General features: G+C 36.7%; 1 protein-coding gene across 1 annotated transcript in view; it reads left to right on the top strand.

Moving 5' to 3' along the window:
- The window catches only part of LOC134536083 (small G protein signaling modulator 3 homolog), a 31,894-nt gene extending 17,089 nt beyond the window's left edge, over positions 1-14,805 (top strand). Inside the window, exons 10-16 of the mRNA XM_063375615.1 lie at positions 575-672; positions 4,422-4,601; positions 7,581-7,691; positions 10,109-10,276; positions 11,961-12,103; positions 13,350-13,510; positions 13,979-14,805. Coding sequence (XP_063231685.1) covers positions 575-672; positions 4,422-4,601; positions 7,581-7,691; positions 10,109-10,276; positions 11,961-12,103; positions 13,350-13,510; positions 13,979-14,171 — 1,054 coding nt within the window. The 3' untranslated portion in view covers positions 14,172-14,805. The remainder of the gene's footprint in view (positions 1-574; positions 673-4,421; positions 4,602-7,580; positions 7,692-10,108; positions 10,277-11,960; positions 12,104-13,349; positions 13,511-13,978) is intronic.
- The last annotated feature ends 4,383 nt before the right edge of the window (positions 14,806-19,188 follow it).

The following is a 19,188-nucleotide window of genomic DNA, read 5'->3' as shown; positions in this document are numbered from 1 at the left end:
CTCACAGACTCCTAAAACCTGGAATTTTTGCTAAAGAAGGTAATAGTCAGGAATAAAATATATTAGGCCAATGGTTTAAATCAACTGGTTTTACGAAGGCGCTCAGTCCGTGTTTTGCTAATCCATTAACTCATGCAATGCGTTTCACATTTGAAGTTCAGGCGATGTTTATTGCAATGCCGGTGCGTCGAGTGAGCCTGAATTCCATTTGTGATTTTGCCACGGAGTGTGATCTAAGAAACATCACTTTGCGCATCGTTTACAGGGATGTTCGGTACAATTTTGCCACCAAACTGTTAACAATATTAGTTACAATGTAAAAAAAATGCTATAGAAGCCTACGTTTTAATAACTATGGCAGTTTTAGGAGAGGTAGTGTAAAAATTTGTATTGGTGGTTTTGTACAAGAATATTGCAAGGTTTTTTTCAGTGGAAAATTACAAACGACCAGGATAAATCAGGAAAAAGTTTTTTTTTTCTCCCCATAAAGTTGAAAATGGTAGTGTGTGTAAGTTTGAGGGGGATGCGCCACGTTACCAGTGCCGTGCGTTCTGACGTCACTTTGTGCACCCAGACGGCAAGTCAAGAAGTCCAAATCCATGATCCAGCTTTTACTTTTCGGTGACGAGACGACGGAAGAAGACATCAAGTCAAAAAACATTCGCCAAACAGGTATTTAACTGTGTGAAATTATTTCTGTTAAATGTGCAAATGATGCAGTACTGAGCACACTCTTTTCTCTTGAGTCACTCGTTCATTTGTTTGTAATTTTGCTTACAATGCTGGGAGTAGTGTTGAATTATAAAAATCAGTAGTGATAAAACATATTCATACAATACATGAGTTTACTATATGCATGCTCATTAATATGTAGTAATTTGTTCATCCTGGTGCAAGTGTATTCTTTTCAAGAAATACTAGTCTTTTAAGGTGCCCGTCTCATCTGGGGTGTATGTGTGTAAGTGAGGTGGGATGATAAGTGCGACGCTTGCTGATGTTTCTATCGCAGTATAGCCTCTAAGCGCAAGGCTCAGAACTGGCACGCAGTCTTCTAGTTGTCACAGGAAAAACTGTGAAATTGGAGCGGTGACCATAAAATTATGTAGTGGAGAAATGAAGATAAAGGTGTAAAGCAAGTCCCTTAAGTGCTTTCAAGAATCTGTACCGGTTGTTGTATGCCTAAATTTACTCTAAAATCACGCCTTTTAGCCATTTGAACTCTTATAAAAATATACTTTTAAAAATTAATGCGAAAAAAAAAACCTACTTATCGGCCCTTATTGAATTCTTAAATTCTTTTCGGAACCACACCCCACTCGGATATCTTGAGTAGTTTTGAAACCGCATTGTTTTTCCTGAAGCTCTGTGCACCGAATGTGTGCCCGGGTAGGCGGGGCCCTTAAGTTTACAGATATTCACGTGTGGCTGGTCCCAAAAACATTCATCATCCATTTATATTTCTTGAAACTGAGTTTTCATGAATTTATGTTTATTTTATTAAATACAGGTGTTGATTCTAAATATCTTGCTACACAAATTTAAATGGACATCTTTTTTTTATTGCGTACGTCAATCAACTAAACACAGAATTGATGAGAGAACATAGTGGAATAAAATAAAAAACACAGAATGATACTAAAAGGCAACACAGGCCTAGTAATTGAACAAAGACATCAAGAGTCAAATGGCTTTCGAACAAATAATCACAAAAACCAGCTACATTCACAATGATCAAAGCATTCTGGGGTAAAGTGATTTAAGTGCCAAAAAATAAGTTTGCCGGAAAATAAAAAAAAAATCTGTCAGTAACTTGAAGTTTCTGGCAATGCCAGTACGATCTACATTCTAGCTTTTTAACTAAAAGGAAATATTGGCTGAACTTAGAATAAAGTGCACTGCATCAGTAACTGTTTCTAGATCATTTTGCATGAAAAATAATGAATTAAATTTTTTTTTCACATGTGGATTAATTTTCCCAGAAATGCTTCAGTTATTGATTATGATAATAATTCCTTGGCAGTGTAATACATCCGTAACTTAATTTTTTGAGGGGTGTTTTTAAAATCTAAATCCATCAAGGCTTAAAAAATTTTGTGACACTTTTTATGGAATTCATTCAAGTAAGCTACTATCAGTTATGTTACAAATGTAACAATAGTTAAAAGTAATTAATATTATTTTCACTTTTTATTTTTTTTATTCTATGCAGGAGATAACAAATGTCGCTCAAATCTCCAGTAGTACCAGAAACTCTGTCAAAGGAACTGAATGCCCTGATGAGCTTTAATTTTTAATATTTTATCTGTAAAATGATTTACAAACGGACGCAAAAATATTATAGATAAAATAAATTCATACAGCAGTAGGTAAAAGGTGATCATTACCATTGAACTTAAAAAATTGAAACCTAATTTTCTCACTGCAGTTGCAAAACCTCATTATTTTTATTCCAATTTTGTAATAAATTGGTCTAAAACAGATTCATTCAGAGCAATAAAAATAAAAGAGTGAGTTTTTGTTTTAAAAGTGATTCAATTCAATAAGAGATGCACAATAAAAAATTTAATAATTTTTTTTATCCATGCACTTTGTCATGCCTTGATTTTAAAACATTTAAAAGATTACCTACCTTTTTTTAATGATTTTAATTAATTTTGGTGCTATGTGGTGCATCAACTTTCATTTAAGTGTTATTCAGTGTTTTGACATTATTTTCAGTGTTATTTCAGTTTTATCACAATTCACCATATAATCTTGGCCCTAATCATATATCAAAATTTATAGTTTTTCAGAATTTTGAAAAAAAAAATTTCATCTTAAACCAACCTGTTACCACGTGGTGTCCACAGGTCACTAAAATTCAGAAAGGCTTGGAAAAGTAAAGAAACTGAAAGTCACTAATGAGTCTCAAAATAAACTGCAATGCTGCTGGTAGACACTAAACTGTTTAATTTCCAGAAACTATTTGCTGGTGCACAGATATTTCCAGCCTCACTTCAATTATTAGTCACATTTTTAAATATTAATATTTGGAGACTGTATATTTAAAAATTGTGCAACTATCTCTGAAAAATGTTTTAGCTTTCAGACTTAAAAATCAGTACGTTTCTGTGAATTATAGAAAAATTTTTACTATATTTGCCCTTGTTTTAATTTTGGTTGTGTAAGTATTTAAAAACCACCCATTAATAAAATAATTTACTTTAAAGGTTCTGTAGAAGACCTCAAATTGGTTCTTCTGGTATTGCAGACACCCTGTCCCAGCAAATTTTTGTATAAGTTGTTAGTCTGGTGCAGGAAATTTTTGCTGATTTTGTTGAAATTTTTAAAAAAAATCTAAGAAGGTTTAATGGTTTTATTTCTAGAAAATTTTGTTTTTAAAACAGGTGATTTTGGTAAGATTGTTTTAATTTTTTATACATTGTCTTTATTCATAATAAAAAAAAGTGTATTATTCAAAAAATATGAAACTAAAATATTTCTTAGTACTTATTTCACCAAAATAGTCTCATTGTGATTGACACGGGATGCTCTCAAGTACAATAAAATCATTGGTAATAAGCTTGTCTAAAAGAGAACTACTCAGAAAGATAAAAATAAATTTAAAAAAAAAACTTTTGTGTTTGAAAAAAGTGCTGTTATTAATGCAAAAATGTGTTGCCAATGTAAGAAAGACATGCAAGTCCATTTAGGTCACACATTTTAGTATAAAATTTACGCTAAAATTAATTACATTCGATGAGTTCGTCATGATGAAAGATAAAATTTTTTGTAATTTTAGTTAACCTTTGTGCTGATTGATTTCCATGTTTTTAGTTACGTTTCGGTGCTAAATGGCACGCCGACTTGCATTCTGGTGTTACGTGTTGTGTTGACATGCTTTGCTGTGATAACTCGTTTCCAGGGCCGGATTTAGAGGTCAGGAGGCCTCGGGGGCAACAGAGGAGCGGAGGCCCCCTGGCCCCAAATTATTTTCCAAATAAAACGAACAATTTTTTTTTCAGTCGAGTTTTCTGATAATTAATTTATTGTGAAATCAAGTAGACTCTCTTAGCATTAAAAAAAAAAAACATGCATAAATATAATTGGAGACAAGAATTATATAAAATTAAATTTTAGTGTCAATGAATATTTCTGTTGATATTTAACAATGATATAATCACGTATGTACAAAGTACTGTAGGTGAAGGTCAAACAGCGAAAAGAAGAATATCAAAGGAAAAGATGTTTACTAGTGTTTGCTTGTCGGAATTTTGAAAGATTTTTTTTTTCCCGAAGTCTCTATTTTGGGGGCCCTCCGTTCGTGGAGGGCCCCGGGGCTTTCGCCCCGGTCGCCCTCCCCTGAATCCGGCCCTGGCTCATCTCACCGGACGACGCTGTGACGGCGCGTGTGAGGTTTGGGGGGGTTCCCGCTGGCGCAGAGATCCTGGTCGACCTGAGGGAGGCGATCCTGCAGGTGGCGCGCCACTTCATGTCGGTGGACCCCAAGCTCGGCAAGGTGGCGCTGGTGCCCGACTACGGCACGGAGAGCCACTCGCGGGACCATGACAACTACGTGGACGTGTCCCGGGGCCGCAAGCGGCGGGCCAAGGCCCTGCTGGGTGAGAGTCCCGGCCCTCTGTGCCTTGTACATACTGTTTAGCAGTTCCAAGCTAACTTAGTTGGAGCAGTATCAACAATAACAATATTAATGGGAACAGTTAGATTTTTTCAACAAATAACAAATCTAATTATAATAATAGGAGCACTTATAACAATTGAAGGGGCAAGTGGATGAAGGTGTTATGTTACAAAACTATTGTTTTGAGAAAAAGGCTCCGAAAATAATTTGTTTGCTACTTGCTTATGTGTACATAGCACCTTTATCAACTCGTAACTATGTTATTTTTGAAGTTAGAGGGAAGGTGTGTTTACCATTACATAGAATGCATCATAACACCTTCATCCCTGCAATTTAACAATGTAACATAACACCTTCATCCACTTACCCCTTCAATTATAACAATAATTCAATGATGACGAGATGTAGTCCGAGAAGGAACATATCAACGAATACATACTAAAATAGTAATCCAATTCCAGTTTGGGTAACTCGATATCGCAAAAAAAGAATAAATCGAGTCAGATTTGATTGTGAGCGTGATCAAATTATAAACCTTTAAAATGATATTCCAGCCCTGTGTCATTTACTATTTAGATAAAAATTGTCATAAAATTGATTTACTCAAAAAACTTTGTACGAAGAATTAATTGAGTAAGGTTGGAATAGTAAGCATAATCAAATTATAAACCTTCAAATGATATTTCAGTACCGTGTCATTTACTGTTTAGATAAAAATTGTCATAAAATTGATTTACTCAAAAAACCTTTGCACGAAGAATAAATTGAGTAAGGTTGGATTAGTAAGCATAATCAAATTATAAACCTTCAAATGATATTCCATCCCTGAGTCATTTACTATTTAGGTAAAAATTGTCATAAAATTGATTTACTCAAAAAACTTTGCACGAAGAATAAATGGAGTAAGGTTGGAATAGTAAGCATAATCAAATAATAAACTTTGAAATGATATTCCAGCCCTGTGTCATTTACTATTTAGAAAAAAATTGTCATAAAATTGATTTACTCAAAAAACTTTGCACAAATAATAAATTGAGTAAGGTTGGATTAGTAAGCATAATCAAATTATAAACCTTGAAATGATATTTCAGCCCTGTGTCATTTCCTACTTAAGTAAAAATTGTCATAAAATTGATTTCATTTCCAGTTTCGACAAAAGTTATTTCCTCCAGCGGCCTGGTGTTCAGTAAAACCTTGTCAACAGAAACCCTGTTACACGAATCTCTCGTTAATACAAAGTGTTTACACAGTTGTATTGTCCCACATGGAATTAATTACATTAATTAGAAACGGTTGATACAAACATCACTCAATAATCAAAACAGAGTTGTACTTCAGGTCACTCAAAACACAGAAAGTATCAAAAGTAAAGGATTAGTCATGAAAGTTACAAAAAAATTCCCAAAATAAATGGCATTAGGTGCTTGAAGTCACACCATTTTACTGTCCAAGAGCCTTTTTTCTAACTTGCATTTTGTTTTTGAAGCCACACTTCAGTTTACAGTCACACATTAAGGCCGGTATTCCAAGACACAAGAATAATGGTTTAGGTGTTGAACATTTTACACCTGTAACCTAATCGTATTCGTAGTGCACAGTTGGACATGGCCGGTCCTTATTTTTAGGGAACTATTTTGATGTCCTATTTGTTGCTGATCCATTGCCCAATTCTGTGAAAGAGCAGACCTCGCTTTTTTGTTGATTTTGTCTAGATGGCGGTCTCGCGTCTGGTGCTATTAACTCATATATATTCACTTTTGTGATCATGGGGGGGGGGAGGGGGTTACCAAGCATGTTGATGTGCCAAATGAAAAGTTTGTGGTAGTGAAACTATCTTGGAATACATTTTTGTATACTTTAATGATCATAGCAAGAAATAATCACTACTTAAAATGTACATACTTGAGAAAGTTAGAAAGGCAGTTCCATTTTTGTGCGATGGTGCTGCTATCTGTAGTATTTTACCTATATTTGCTGTAACAGTTGTATTGATGGTTGAAAAAGTCTGCTGGATTGCATTTAAACCAGTTTCCAGCCTTGCACAGGGCACCATTTATTAAAACGGTTACTGATTTGTTTCCGTACTGGGATTCTGTTTGGACACGTTCTGGAATATGGCCCGTGAGTTAGGTTACGGTTGTGTCTCAACAAGGCAGTGCTTATATGCTACCATATCAAAACACCTTGGAATACTGCCCATATACGTAGTTGGGAACATGTCCACTTAAGTCATATGAAAATTATTAGTGAAAAGTTTTCAACTTTTCAACAAAAAAAATTGACATGTCCTTGCATATAGTAGGGTCTCTTTTGTATTATATCTAACTTTGCTTGTTATGTATAATAAATGGTCCTTATAAAAATATAAAAAAATATAGCTACAAAAGATATAATAATTGTGTAAGATTTTTTTAAGGCTCTGAAGATGGTCCTGTAATTGGTTCACCAGATATTTGTAGACACCTTGTAAAAGAATCAGTGTGAAGTTTTGACCAAAATACCATGATACCATCTCATTGGTTCAGATGTGGAAAACATCTTAGATCGTATTTATCCCAATAAATGGATTGTCTCCTTGTACGCAATTCTGATGTTTTGGTGCATTCTGTTGTCGCATATGCCTGTTAAAAGTAGTCTAGTACAAAATCATGTTTTTAACCTCAGGTGTACCTAATTTTAAGTTGTATTTTGTTATCCCTAGTAAATGTTTATATGGTAGTGTATGAAATGATTTTTAGAGCTTATTCTACTTTTGTAGTAGTCTTAATGCTTGAAATAACTGAATTAAAAAAATATTAATTTTATTTGATTTTTCTTTGGAAATTTTATAAAACTCATTATTAAACTTAGTTTGCTTAATACAAACCTGACTATTACAACGTGCCACTTTGCTGTAGTGTGGAGGTGTGGTGTATCAGTTTTGTTCCCTTATATCTGGGCTGTAAAACCTGATGGGCAGATTTCGAGAGACATGACGACGACGAACTGGGCTTCCGGAAGAATGACATCATCACCATCATCAGCCAGAAGGATGAGCACTGCTGGGTCGGAGAACTCAACGGCCTCAGAGGTACGCATGTCGCTAACTGCACGTGTAACTTTGTTTTAGTGGAATAGAACCCACATACTTAAGTGTTACAACTAAGGGTGAACCAATCGAATCATCAAATCTTTAATATTAAAAAAAAAAAAACTGAAGGAAAAAAAATATTTGGGGAAGAAAAAATTTACAAATTCAAACAATATCACCTGTGTAGTTGACACTGACAAGCACTAAGATTACATTATTCATTCTCGCAGAGTCTATTAAAGAAACATTTGTATCTTTCGCTAATTACAATGCTCTGGGAACGAATTTGACACGAAAAGAAATAGTTATGATCCAAAATATGTGAATTTTTTTTTATTTGAAAAATAAAAATTTTATGGGTAGACTGTTTCTTCTGCACTGAAGTTTTTGTTATTTTGCTTATACATTGGATATATTCAAGAAAGAGTATTGGTAAATATTTTTCATCAATATTGTGCTGGCATCAGCCACGTGAGAAAGATGTTAAGAAAAGATTAGCCATCCTTTTTTTTCCAGTTAATGATATATTATTTCAATTTATTGAGATCTATATTCACATTTGAGGCACTCTTTTAATAACCAGATTCCAGATTCAGATTTGAGAAAAAGTGGATTCGTTTCATGACTGGTTATGTTACCGTATTTACCCTAAAAAAATGTGCCTGTGAATATAATGAGATCCGAAACATTTTTGTTTATAACTTTATGAAAAATACTTTATGGATTAGGAATCACAATTCAAGTACATTGAAAACTATTCAAAATATTAGATTCATTCCATATTTACGAGACCCTTTTCAGCCAATTTTGTCAGTAGAGTTATTTACAAGGTCTCTTTTGAAACATCAAGCTGCAGTTAATAAAAAAAAAGGAGAGGGAGGGGGGGGGGGGGGGTTTGTCTCTAAAGTCGGTTTACAGACGATAATTTTACATGATAACGTCCTAAGAAAACATTGATGAAAAAATTGCATACTTTTTAATTTTCAAATATTATTTACAGTTTTTGCAAATTTTATTTAAATAATTTGTTTAAATATAATCACGAACAATCAGTCAGTAGTCCGCCTTAACCTGTTTGATATTATAGAAGATTTTCTCGCATGGTGGTTGGCCGGTTCTTGCACGCTCGGCTCAGGTGGAACGAGACAATTTTTTGTGCGTGCAGCCGGCGTTCATCGATTTATAAGACGTCATCACGTCAAAAAAAAATTGTGTTTTATGACTGCAGTTCAGAATGACGGGGAAGGGGGGCTGTTCAGAAAGCTAAGAATGTGGTGATACACAGTGGTCATCTGGGAGGGTTTAAAGTGGAGGGGGAGGGGGTACCTTCACCAGCAGCCACAGTGAAGAGAAAGTAAAACAAAGTAACAGTTGGAACATACCTATTTTTTTCTCCGATGAGTTGAATTGTTCTAGCGTGACACACAACTTTGTTTCGCATGGGCCTGGCTGGCTGTGGGTAGAGTGAAGCGCAGAACAAGGAGGGAAATAGAGAAGTGCGACTCTTACAGTGGAAACTGAAACCATGTTTTGCGCGACATGTGTCGCTACCTGTTGGGCGGGCCCGTAACTACCAGCGAATAGAAAAATCTGAATGGAGGTTCTCATACAAAGTTCTTTTTAGTTAATACTTTTTTTCAGGTTGTATTCAGTTATCTCCTTGGCGGCGCAAAACTAATTTAATCGATGCGAAAACACTTAATGCTGTCTTGTAATAAACCGGCATGTAATGAATAAAGGAGTAGGAGGTGCAAAAAACTCATTGTATTACACACCACGAAATTAGTGGCTACCTAAATAGAGTGAATTTTCACTGGTTTGTTTGCCTGATTATAAGCTTATACATTGCTTCTCCTAATAAATTAATGTAGTTATGTCAGCAATATATTATGAAAGGTACTATCTAGCGGACGGGCACATAAATACTTCAAAAAACTAGGTCTCAGTCTCAGCTTTGAATATATATACTGTATAGAAGTCACCAGCCCAGGTTAAAATTTCTAATACGGTTTTGAGGTAGTTGGTTAATTCGCCGCCGCAATCGCCACCATCTCTAGGGCATCGACTTGTGGTTGTCCCTAGTGGACAAGTGTCGAACTCTTCAAACACCCCTTCCCCCTCCCGTTGAACGACCTTGAGCTGCAGTGAATGATAGGTGGGGGGTGCGGGGAATGACAGCGGGCGACAGAGCTGCGCTCTGTGTAAATAACAACTAAGACGATACAGGGCGTTACGGCAGCGCACTGCAGCGGTGAAGTTCCCAAGCTGCTCATCATACGCTTCTGAAAAACGTAGAGTAAATCCTATCCACTCGCGACTTCTATACAGTATATATATTCAAAGGTCTCAGTAATTAGAGTTTCTCCCCCGTGGAGTGAAGAGACCGCAGGCAGGAGGTGGGTGTCCCTCTCTTGCAGGCTGGTTCCCGGCCAAGTTCGTGGAGCTGCTGGACGAGCGCAGCAAGCAGTACTCGAGCGCGGGTGACGACAGCGTGTCGGAGGCGGTCACGGACCTGGTGCGTGGCACGCTCTGCCCCGCCGTCAAGCAGGTGCTGGAGCACGGCATGAGGAAGCCCACCATCCTGGGTGAGAGCACGCACCCCCGTGTTCCTTGTCCGGGGCCTCCGTCCGGACACTCCCCTTTCCCGCCCGCCCACCCATCCATCCCGCCGGACACTCCCCTTTCCCTCCCGCCCGCCCGTTCGTCCCGCCGGACACTCCCTTTTCCCTCCCGCCCGCCCGTTCGTCCCGCCGGACACTGCCCGTCCGTCCCGCCGGACACTCCCCTTTCCCTCCCGCCCGCCCGTCCGTCCCTCCGATGCTCTGTTGGCATAGCTGCCAACTGTCGCGATTTTGGCGTGTAGGCTCACTATTTGTAGGTACATGTCACGCCCTCACAATTGTACATCCCTTCCTCGCGATTTTTTATTTTTTTTAAATTGTACGTTTTCGTGTCAGTAGGTTGTAACCTTATCGATACAATTGTATCGCACTAAATTGGTCAGAGACATTTCGCTTGCGACCTCGATTCGAGATCGAATAACTTCGAACCGTTGCTTTTGGTCGTTAATGGCGGCCGTGGTTGTTTCTGGTTGTGTTATTGGTTATGTAGTGGATTAGCGTGTATATTCTTTGTTTGTGTTTTTTTTAATGTCGCAGCAGTGCGGCGTGAAGAAACACTACAAAACAACTTTCAACAAATATAGTAGGTATGTTGTTAGATATATTTAAGCAATTTCACTAAACCACAGCAAAAATTCACAAATTAAATTTCCTCAAGATTTTGGATTTCTCAGGGTTGGCAGCTATGCGTTGGCATCTTCTCACCTTTCAACTGTCTCCGAAGACCTCGATGTTGCGAGAGGTTTGCAGGAGCACATGCAGAGTTTCAGAACATCATTCGGGAAGAGGGAATATAATCACTTTTTCCCACTGTTTCTCAACCATCCCCTCCTCCCCCCTCATGTACATGATGACAAATCTTTCAAATTTTTTATACCATATATGCATGTAGATATTTCAACTTGTATTTATGTAAACTGTTTAGGTTTTTTTTTTTTAAGTAGGTATGCATCTAAAATTTTGATAGGATTAAAAAAGGCTACATAAAAAATAAAAAAAAAATATTGCTTTTAAATCATATACTTTAGTTATTGGTATTTAATACTGATCCATATAATTAAAAACACTTATTTGTTTGAATGTTAGTGTTAGAAAATATGTTAATAAATTATTTCAAGTGTAGTATTTATGTAAGCGATTTTATGTTCCTGTGTGTATTTGCATTGTAAATTATTACATTGTTATTTAGTAAATAATTAAAAGTAATAAATTAGAATAAACATTCATCATATTTATTTATTTTAATTATTTTTTTAAAATTGGCCTCTATTGTTTTATTTAATTTTATACATGTATTTAAATTTATATTGAATTTCGAGTATTTTTTTTAAATTTACTTTGATTAATTTATACTTTACCAAATGTATTTATAATATAACTCCAGTCATTATTATTATTTTATTTCCTTTAATTATTTGTATGAAAAAAAAAATTAGTTTTTAATTGTACTAAGTATAACTTGTATTGTGTGTACATAAGTGCACGTGCCCATTTTTTTAATCTTTTTTTTTTTATGGTTTTTTGGCTGTCACCAATTTTATGCTCTTTATTTTATTTCCATATTAAGAACAAGATTTTGAATAATGTGTTTCGTGTCGAGAACAAGAGAGTTCCTGCACATTCTTGAAAAATTTAGGTGACGTTTCAGGTGGGCTTTGCCATCCGTGGTTGTTCATCGAGGAGGCGGCCGCCAAAGAGGTGGAAAGGGATTTCAACTCTGTGTACAGCCGATTGGTGCTGTGCAAAACCTACCGGCTCGACGAGGACGGCAAGGTTCTAACGCCGGAGGAGGTGAGAGCTTACACAGTGTGTCCACATTCTTGAAACTCAGGGAAATCATGAAAGTCCCGGAATTCACTTAAATACGTGGAAATATGGAATTTCCCCAGTGATAGTAATTTGAGGAGAAAACATCATTCCCCTGGTCTGCCATCTCTCATTAGACTGTGAAAGGATTTTTTTTTAGTGTAATGTCTTAGCTCTCGGTATACGGCATTTGGTTAGGAGTAGTTGCGTGATTGGAGCAGAAATCGCATGGAATGGAAATGTGTAACCACGGTGCTGCCATCTGTCGCAGTGGGTGAGTTCACAAATCCAAAGGGGAATCTTTATAGTATTAACTGTTTAATGAATTTTAACAAGATCGCCAGTATTTTAATAAAATTCCTTTTAGATAACTAGGTCCAAAGCCGGGGATTAATATTTTTATCGGAGCTGTTCCGTTATGAAATTTAACTTTTTGCTCTGCAAATGGTACAATAGTTGACGTAGCTAGGAGAGTGAAAAGGGTTAAAACACAAGGTTTTCAGAATAATTTCTAGACATAAAACAACCGGTACAGATTCTTGGAAGCACTTAAGCGACTTACATTACACCATCATCATATCTCCACTGTTTATAATATGGTTACTGCTCAGATCTCGTAGCTGTCCTATGCTCGACGAGAAGACTGCGCACCGGTTCAGAGGTGACACAGCGCCGGAAGCACCGGCGAGCGTCGCACCTATCATCCCACCTCGCCGACACAGATACACCCCTGACTAGCACTGGTAGTGGTGCGTGTAGCCAGGTGCCAGGTGTATGTAGCTCTCGAGTCGTGTGAAAACCTTGGAAGGACTAGCATTGTCCGATTTAGAACTTTTTGGTCTTGCTCAGGCAGTCTATCGTAAGGCTTTTTTACTCTTCTCCACTCGGCATTTTGTTATCAAACCAGGATAACGCTTTCTCGGGGATATTTGACCACGACGAAGTCACCTTCTTTTTGAGTTACCTTTTAGAGATCCTGGTTCCGGTAGATGTTCTTGTGCCCGCGTCTTCTCCGAAATCTCCCGTTGAGACCACGACGAAGTCACCTTCTTTTTGAGTTACCTTTTAGAGATCCTGGTTCCGGTAGATGTTCTTGTGCCCGCGTCTTCTCCGAAATCTCCCGTTGAGACCACGACGAAGTCACCTTCTTTTTGAGTTACCTTTTAGAGATCCTGGTTCCGGTAGGTGTTCTTGTGCCCGCGTCTCCCGTTGAAACCCCGGAGGGCGGCAGCTGCTGTACAGGTGCGTCCAGGCGGTGAACCAGACGCACGACGGCGCCCACGCCCAGATGGACGTGAAGCTGCGCAGCCTGGTGTGCCTCGGGCTGAACGAGCAGGTGCTGCACCTGTGGCTCGAGGTGCTTTGCTCCTGCGCGGAGGTGGTGCACAAGTGGTGAGTCGCCCCTCCCTCGGCCGCCTCCTTAAGGGGGTGCCTCCCATTTCAGGTCATGATTTTTAATTTATATTAATCACTGACCAACTTTTAGACTTTTTCAATTGTTTAACTAACTTTCACTAAATGGAAAATATACATAAAGCATACTTTTTTTTGCATAATTAGCTGCCAAAGTTACACCCGGACTATTAAAGCATTTTTTTTCCCCCAGAGGATGTGTTTCAGTACATTGCCAAACACAAGTTTGCAAAGTTTTATTTGAACTCGGCTTGCTGTGGGGTTGGTAAGCCATAGTGTGTTTTTAATTTTTTTCAAAAAATTGGAATATAGGTAAATTATTTTTAAAAAAAATTTAGTCAGGGAAATTCAGGAAAATGTTTCGGAGAATGAATTACAGATTTGTGTGAACATTCTGCATAAGAACACTGTTCCAGCGGGTTGGCAGCGAGGTACTTGCGTGCGCAGGTACCAGCCGTGGAGCTTCGTCTGCAGCCCCGGCTGGGTGCAGGTTAAGTGCGAGCTGCGAGTGCTGTCGCAGTTCGCCTTCAACCTGAACCCCGACTGGGAGCTGCCGCCGCGCAAGGAGCCGTCGCAGCCGCTCAAGGACGGCGTGCGCGACATGCTCGTCAAGCACCACCTGTTCAGCTGGGACCTCTAGGGCTCGGAGTCTCCGCTGTTCAGCTGGGACCTCTAGGGAACGGAGTCTCCGTTGTTCAGCTGGGACATCTAGGGAACGGAGTCTCCGCTGTTCAGCTGGGATCTCTAGGGAACGGAGTCTCCGCTGTTCAGCTGGGACCTCTAGAGTTAGTTCAGACTGTGTGCTGTTCAGCTGGAACCTCTAGGGCTTGGAGTCTGCGCTGTTCAGTTGCGACCTCTAGGGCTCAGTCTCTGCTGTTCAGCGGGGACCTCTAAGGCTTACTCTTGCCCCTGTTCAGCTGGGACCTCTAGAGTTCAGACTGTGCTGTTCAGCTGGGACCTCTAGAGTTCAAACTGTGCTGTTCAGCTGGGACCTCTAGAGTTCAGACTGTGCTGTTCAGCTGGGACCTCTAAGGCTCGGAGTCTCTGCTGTTCAGCTGGGACCTCTGGGGCTTGTAGTCTCTACTGTTCAGCTGGGACCTTTAGAACTTGGGAGTTTCTGCTGTTCAGCTGGTATGGGTAATTTCCCGCCCCCTTGTTCTGGCTGCTTCAGTGTCAAGCCGTCTCGGATGGTGACCAGTGGCCAGATAATAGGGAAAGAGTTACAACATTGATGTTTCTTTGTTATGTGAGTATAAATAAATTTATTATCACTATCCAGAGAGCTATTTTAAAACTGTTACTGTTTGAAGTTTTTTTAAATGGTAAAAGTAATTAATAATGTTTACTAAGAGTCATTTTGTGTAATTTTCCACTTCCTTTATTTTTTTCTTGACAAAATCTGTATCACCATCTACTTGTAGCTTCCAGTTAAGTGAAATCTCTTTGCAACATACTTGACAATCTTACTTTATTTAATGATAAAAATACTTTACACTAAATTGTTACAAAATTCAAAATATCTAGTATTGATTTGAAATGATAAACTTTAAACTGAAAAATCTTTGTGTAAATGAGCCAAGTGAGGTACCACCGAAATCAACGTAACCTAGGAAGGATGAAAATTGCACAAGACCTCTGCTAACATATAGGTATGCTAGCAGCTTTGCTTGCATCCCAGGAAGAACAGTGAAGCAGAGTTGTGACAGCTAGTTAAGAAGAAAGAAAAAAGACACTGTAATTAATTGGAAAGAAATATTTTGAATGATTTCTGTAGTGTAATACAATGCTGGTGAACATGTCTTTTTTTTTTTTTTTTTTCATATTAAAAAAATATGTTCAAAAACTGGCATTTCGCGTATCACTAAGGTATGTTTATGAAACTATAAACATGAATGTTTCTTTTTAAAAAAATTCCATGTTTAGGACTTTGCAGTAAGTTGTGAGTAAATGGATCATTATTCTAACTAATTATACATAATTGTCGATTGTAAAAAACATGTTTGTGTGTTTATTGTGAGTAATGAATCATATTACTAGCCAATTATAACTGTGGTTAGGTAAAGGAGAGGTTATCAGGTTGTATGCCCAAAAATACAAGGTGTACTTTTCTTGAATGAAATTTGCAGTTGGTGGGTTTCACTGAACATTTACTGAAGAACACTTGTTGAGTAGTTTAAGGGGCTCTGTGGTTTTGAGCGAGGATCTTCATGTGCAGCTTATTTACAGACTTTGGTGCTCGTCACAAAGGACTTGAACACAGGAATGTATTCTTTTTCCCCCTGTTAATCTAAAACTCATGTTATTGTTATTTACTTGTTTTAACTGTCTGGTTAATCGGTTGTGGACTTAGCATTTAGCGTTCCATGCCGCTTCACCCCACTAAAGCAGTTTGTTGCTGCTCCATCCTGACATTTCATCCCTTGTCTGCCTCTCAACGATCTAGATGGCTACAGGTGTCATACACGTTTCATTCGTTCGTTCATTCATTGGTGTTTCCAGTGTTTTGATCTCACAGCATTTATTTTTGTAGGTATGTACCATGTTTACCCCAATACAGGTAAATGCCAAAGTTTTAGAATCCAACCAAGAAGTAAAAATTAAAACATTGATGTAAAAGTGTCAAATATTTACACCAAACTTAGTTTTAACAAAATAAAAATTCTCAGACACAATTGCAGTGATAAATTGGTGCATTTTGGGTACTATCTATGGGAAAGAAATATGAAGAAACAAAAAATATTCAGTAGTAACAAATAGCATTTTCAACATTTTTTTATTTCCCCAGCTTTAATTTTTATTGGTTAACGGTGTTCACAGTTACCTAGTGTAACTAATTACCATACAGTAACATTTGGTCTTTTGGCCCACCACTACCTTCCAAAATCAGTTTATTTTGTTAATATAGTAATATTGTCTTGCTTTTCATTGGGCTAACTAGCAAACCTCATGACTCCACAATTTTTTGTGTTCTTTACATTTTTGAATTAAGTTCCACGGAATTATGTTCTGCATGACCTCAGCAAATCTCGCAACTGAGAAGTTTCTCTACCAAACATATTCTGCAACATTTTTTTAGTTACAGTGAATTGGCAATCTTTGAAGTTTTAAAATGAATCAGTGTTTATTTTAGATTTTAGTTTGATTTACAACGTTAATGGAAGTTATAAGCGATAATAAGTATGTGTTAATCTAGCATTAGTGTTATTAGATTTTAATGAAAATTAATACTACCTAAAGGGTTTTATCTTGTTCACCTGTAAAAATTTTTTTTGAGGGATTTAAGGGGTTTGCTAATTAGATTGTAATTTACTGTTATTAAATAGCATTTGAAGGTACAATTAAAATGTTTTTGCTCTGATACTTAAAGTTTGGTGATTTTGCAATTTGAAAAAAAATCTTAAAGCCAATTTTAAAAAAAATATTAGCCCCTTTTTAATCCCCTCCCCTGTATAATTGTCCCCCGCCATTAGACGACCTGTTCCTCAATTCTGTATGTCCGTCCCCAGGTAGAGCCAACTACTCTAGTTATCCGTTCTGTGTCAGCCTTTACAAGGTTAATAGTTATTATTAAGGACAAGATTATATGGTGAACTGCGATAAAACCGAAAACAACACCGCATAACACCAAAATGTGAATTAATACACCATAGAGCACCGAAATGCTTGCTGTATCATGAAATTGAGTAGCATTGAACCAAAAATTGATTCTAATCATTAAAAAAAAAGTAATTATTTAATATTTTAAATTCAAAGAATGTCATTTCCAGGAAAAAAAAATTGTACCAAAAGTGCATCGATCAGAAAAATTAATTTAATTGGTTTTATTGTACATCTCTTATTGAATCACTTCGAAACCACAACTGCTCGCAAATTTATTGTTCTGAATTTATCTGGTTTAGACCAATTTATTACAAATTATTTTACCATAAAAAGACAGCTTATTAATTTTACCAATATGTTTGTGGATTAAGTATTAAAAACAGCTTTTATATAAATAAAAACAACACGAAACCTTCCTTTTCAAAAATGAAATTGGACCAAAAATAAAACCATATAATCTTGCCTCCTGTTATTATTGAAATTTTTTTTAGAAATTTTAAAGTTATAAATGTTTTGAAATGATGTATTCTTGATTATGTTTTACTGAATATATTTATATTTTAATTTTAAAAAAAAACCTTCAACATTCCATTTATATTGTGTTTTATGGTGGCGTGGTAAACATTTAAAGTGAATGCATTAAAGTATGTATGTTGTGCAGGTGTAATAAATACAAGACGTCACACCCCAGTAGATAAATGAAGAAATGTTTTTTTACATGGTTGTGAGTGTAATTTAGCATTTTTTCTTGTGATTTTATGTTATTTTTAGCTGCAGCTGTCTCGAGTAAATTGTAAAGCTTGAAAAAAAAAAAATTTCTCATTTTAACTTATTTACTAAATTTTAATTTGTTTAAATGTTTGTGTATTTAATTGAGTTTTGTAGTGTTTTATAATTGCTACCTAATAAAATATTTTACGTGTTTGTTTAAATGAACATGAGTGTGTATAAAGTAACAAGTAAGTACTTAGAAAAACTATTCATAAATGGATATGAAGTACTAACAAAAAATGTTTTAAAATGTTATATGTTTAAATAAAAAAAAATCAGTTCAATAATGTTGTATTAATTTATAAACAAAATATTTCATTTAAGTATATTTGCGATAATTCACAAGCATCTGTTATATTACACCGTAGTTCTGATGGCCTAAAGTCATGTCTTGCAACGTACTGTGTGAAGATAGGATTTTGTTTCACAGTGCAGTGTATTTTGTGTGTTTAGGTTGTTTTCAGACTGTTCCAAATTACACAAATAACACTACATGAATTTTATTTTTCCCCTCAAAATTCACAAGAACAATCACAGCAAAGGAGCACATGTCTTCAAAACAAATTGATAAGTAACCACTATTAGATGCAGAACAAAGTCAAAATTTTTGTTTAACGTCCCCATAATCTCAAGTGTTGAGGATGCTCCAAAGAGAACTGTCGCATATGAGCTAGAGGTTTTTTCTACTGGTGCGAGGCTGGATTGCTAGCAAGTTTCGCCTTACAGGTTGAAACATTGTTTCAACAGCGCGCGTTGGAGAAGTTTGTACACGTAAGGGATTAGTGACGAAATTTTTTGTCACCAATTTAAAGTGGCACCCACGTTCACTGCAATTTTGATCTCCCTCATCTTAGGAGAAAAGTAGTCTATTGACGCCATATTATATTAAACAGTTCTTTTCCGTCAACATGTTTTGTTCATTAATGAATAATTATAGTTAAAGCATATTATTTAATGGAATGCCTGAGATCGGGAATGAGTGGCTGCAAAAAAAAAAAATGTTTCATTTAAAAATATTTGGTTGGATCGTAATAGTGATCTTTTACTCTCTCAGGAAATCTGTCTTGGCGTATAGGCAAATTACTATCATAAACTATAAAAAAAAATTGTTATGACCTAAAAACTAATTTATCCAGAAAGTTTCTTTCAGTTTATGTCCTTCCTGCTCAATCTTTAGCCACACTGTGGTGTATTAGAGCAAGCATTGTGGGGTTGTGATGATGTCATTACTCTTGCAGTGAAGCAAGGGATCAGAGATCACGATTTACGAGCATTGATGAGCTGCG

The sequence above is a fragment of the Bacillus rossius genome, chromosome 10, assembly GCF_032445375.1.
Source record: "Bacillus rossius redtenbacheri isolate Brsri chromosome 10, Brsri_v3, whole genome shotgun sequence".
In the NCBI taxonomy this organism is placed as follows: domain Eukaryota; kingdom Metazoa; phylum Arthropoda; class Insecta; order Phasmatodea; family Bacillidae; genus Bacillus; species Bacillus rossius.
The sequence above is the reverse complement of the archived record's forward strand: the minus strand, read 5'-3'. Positions and strand labels throughout refer to the sequence as shown.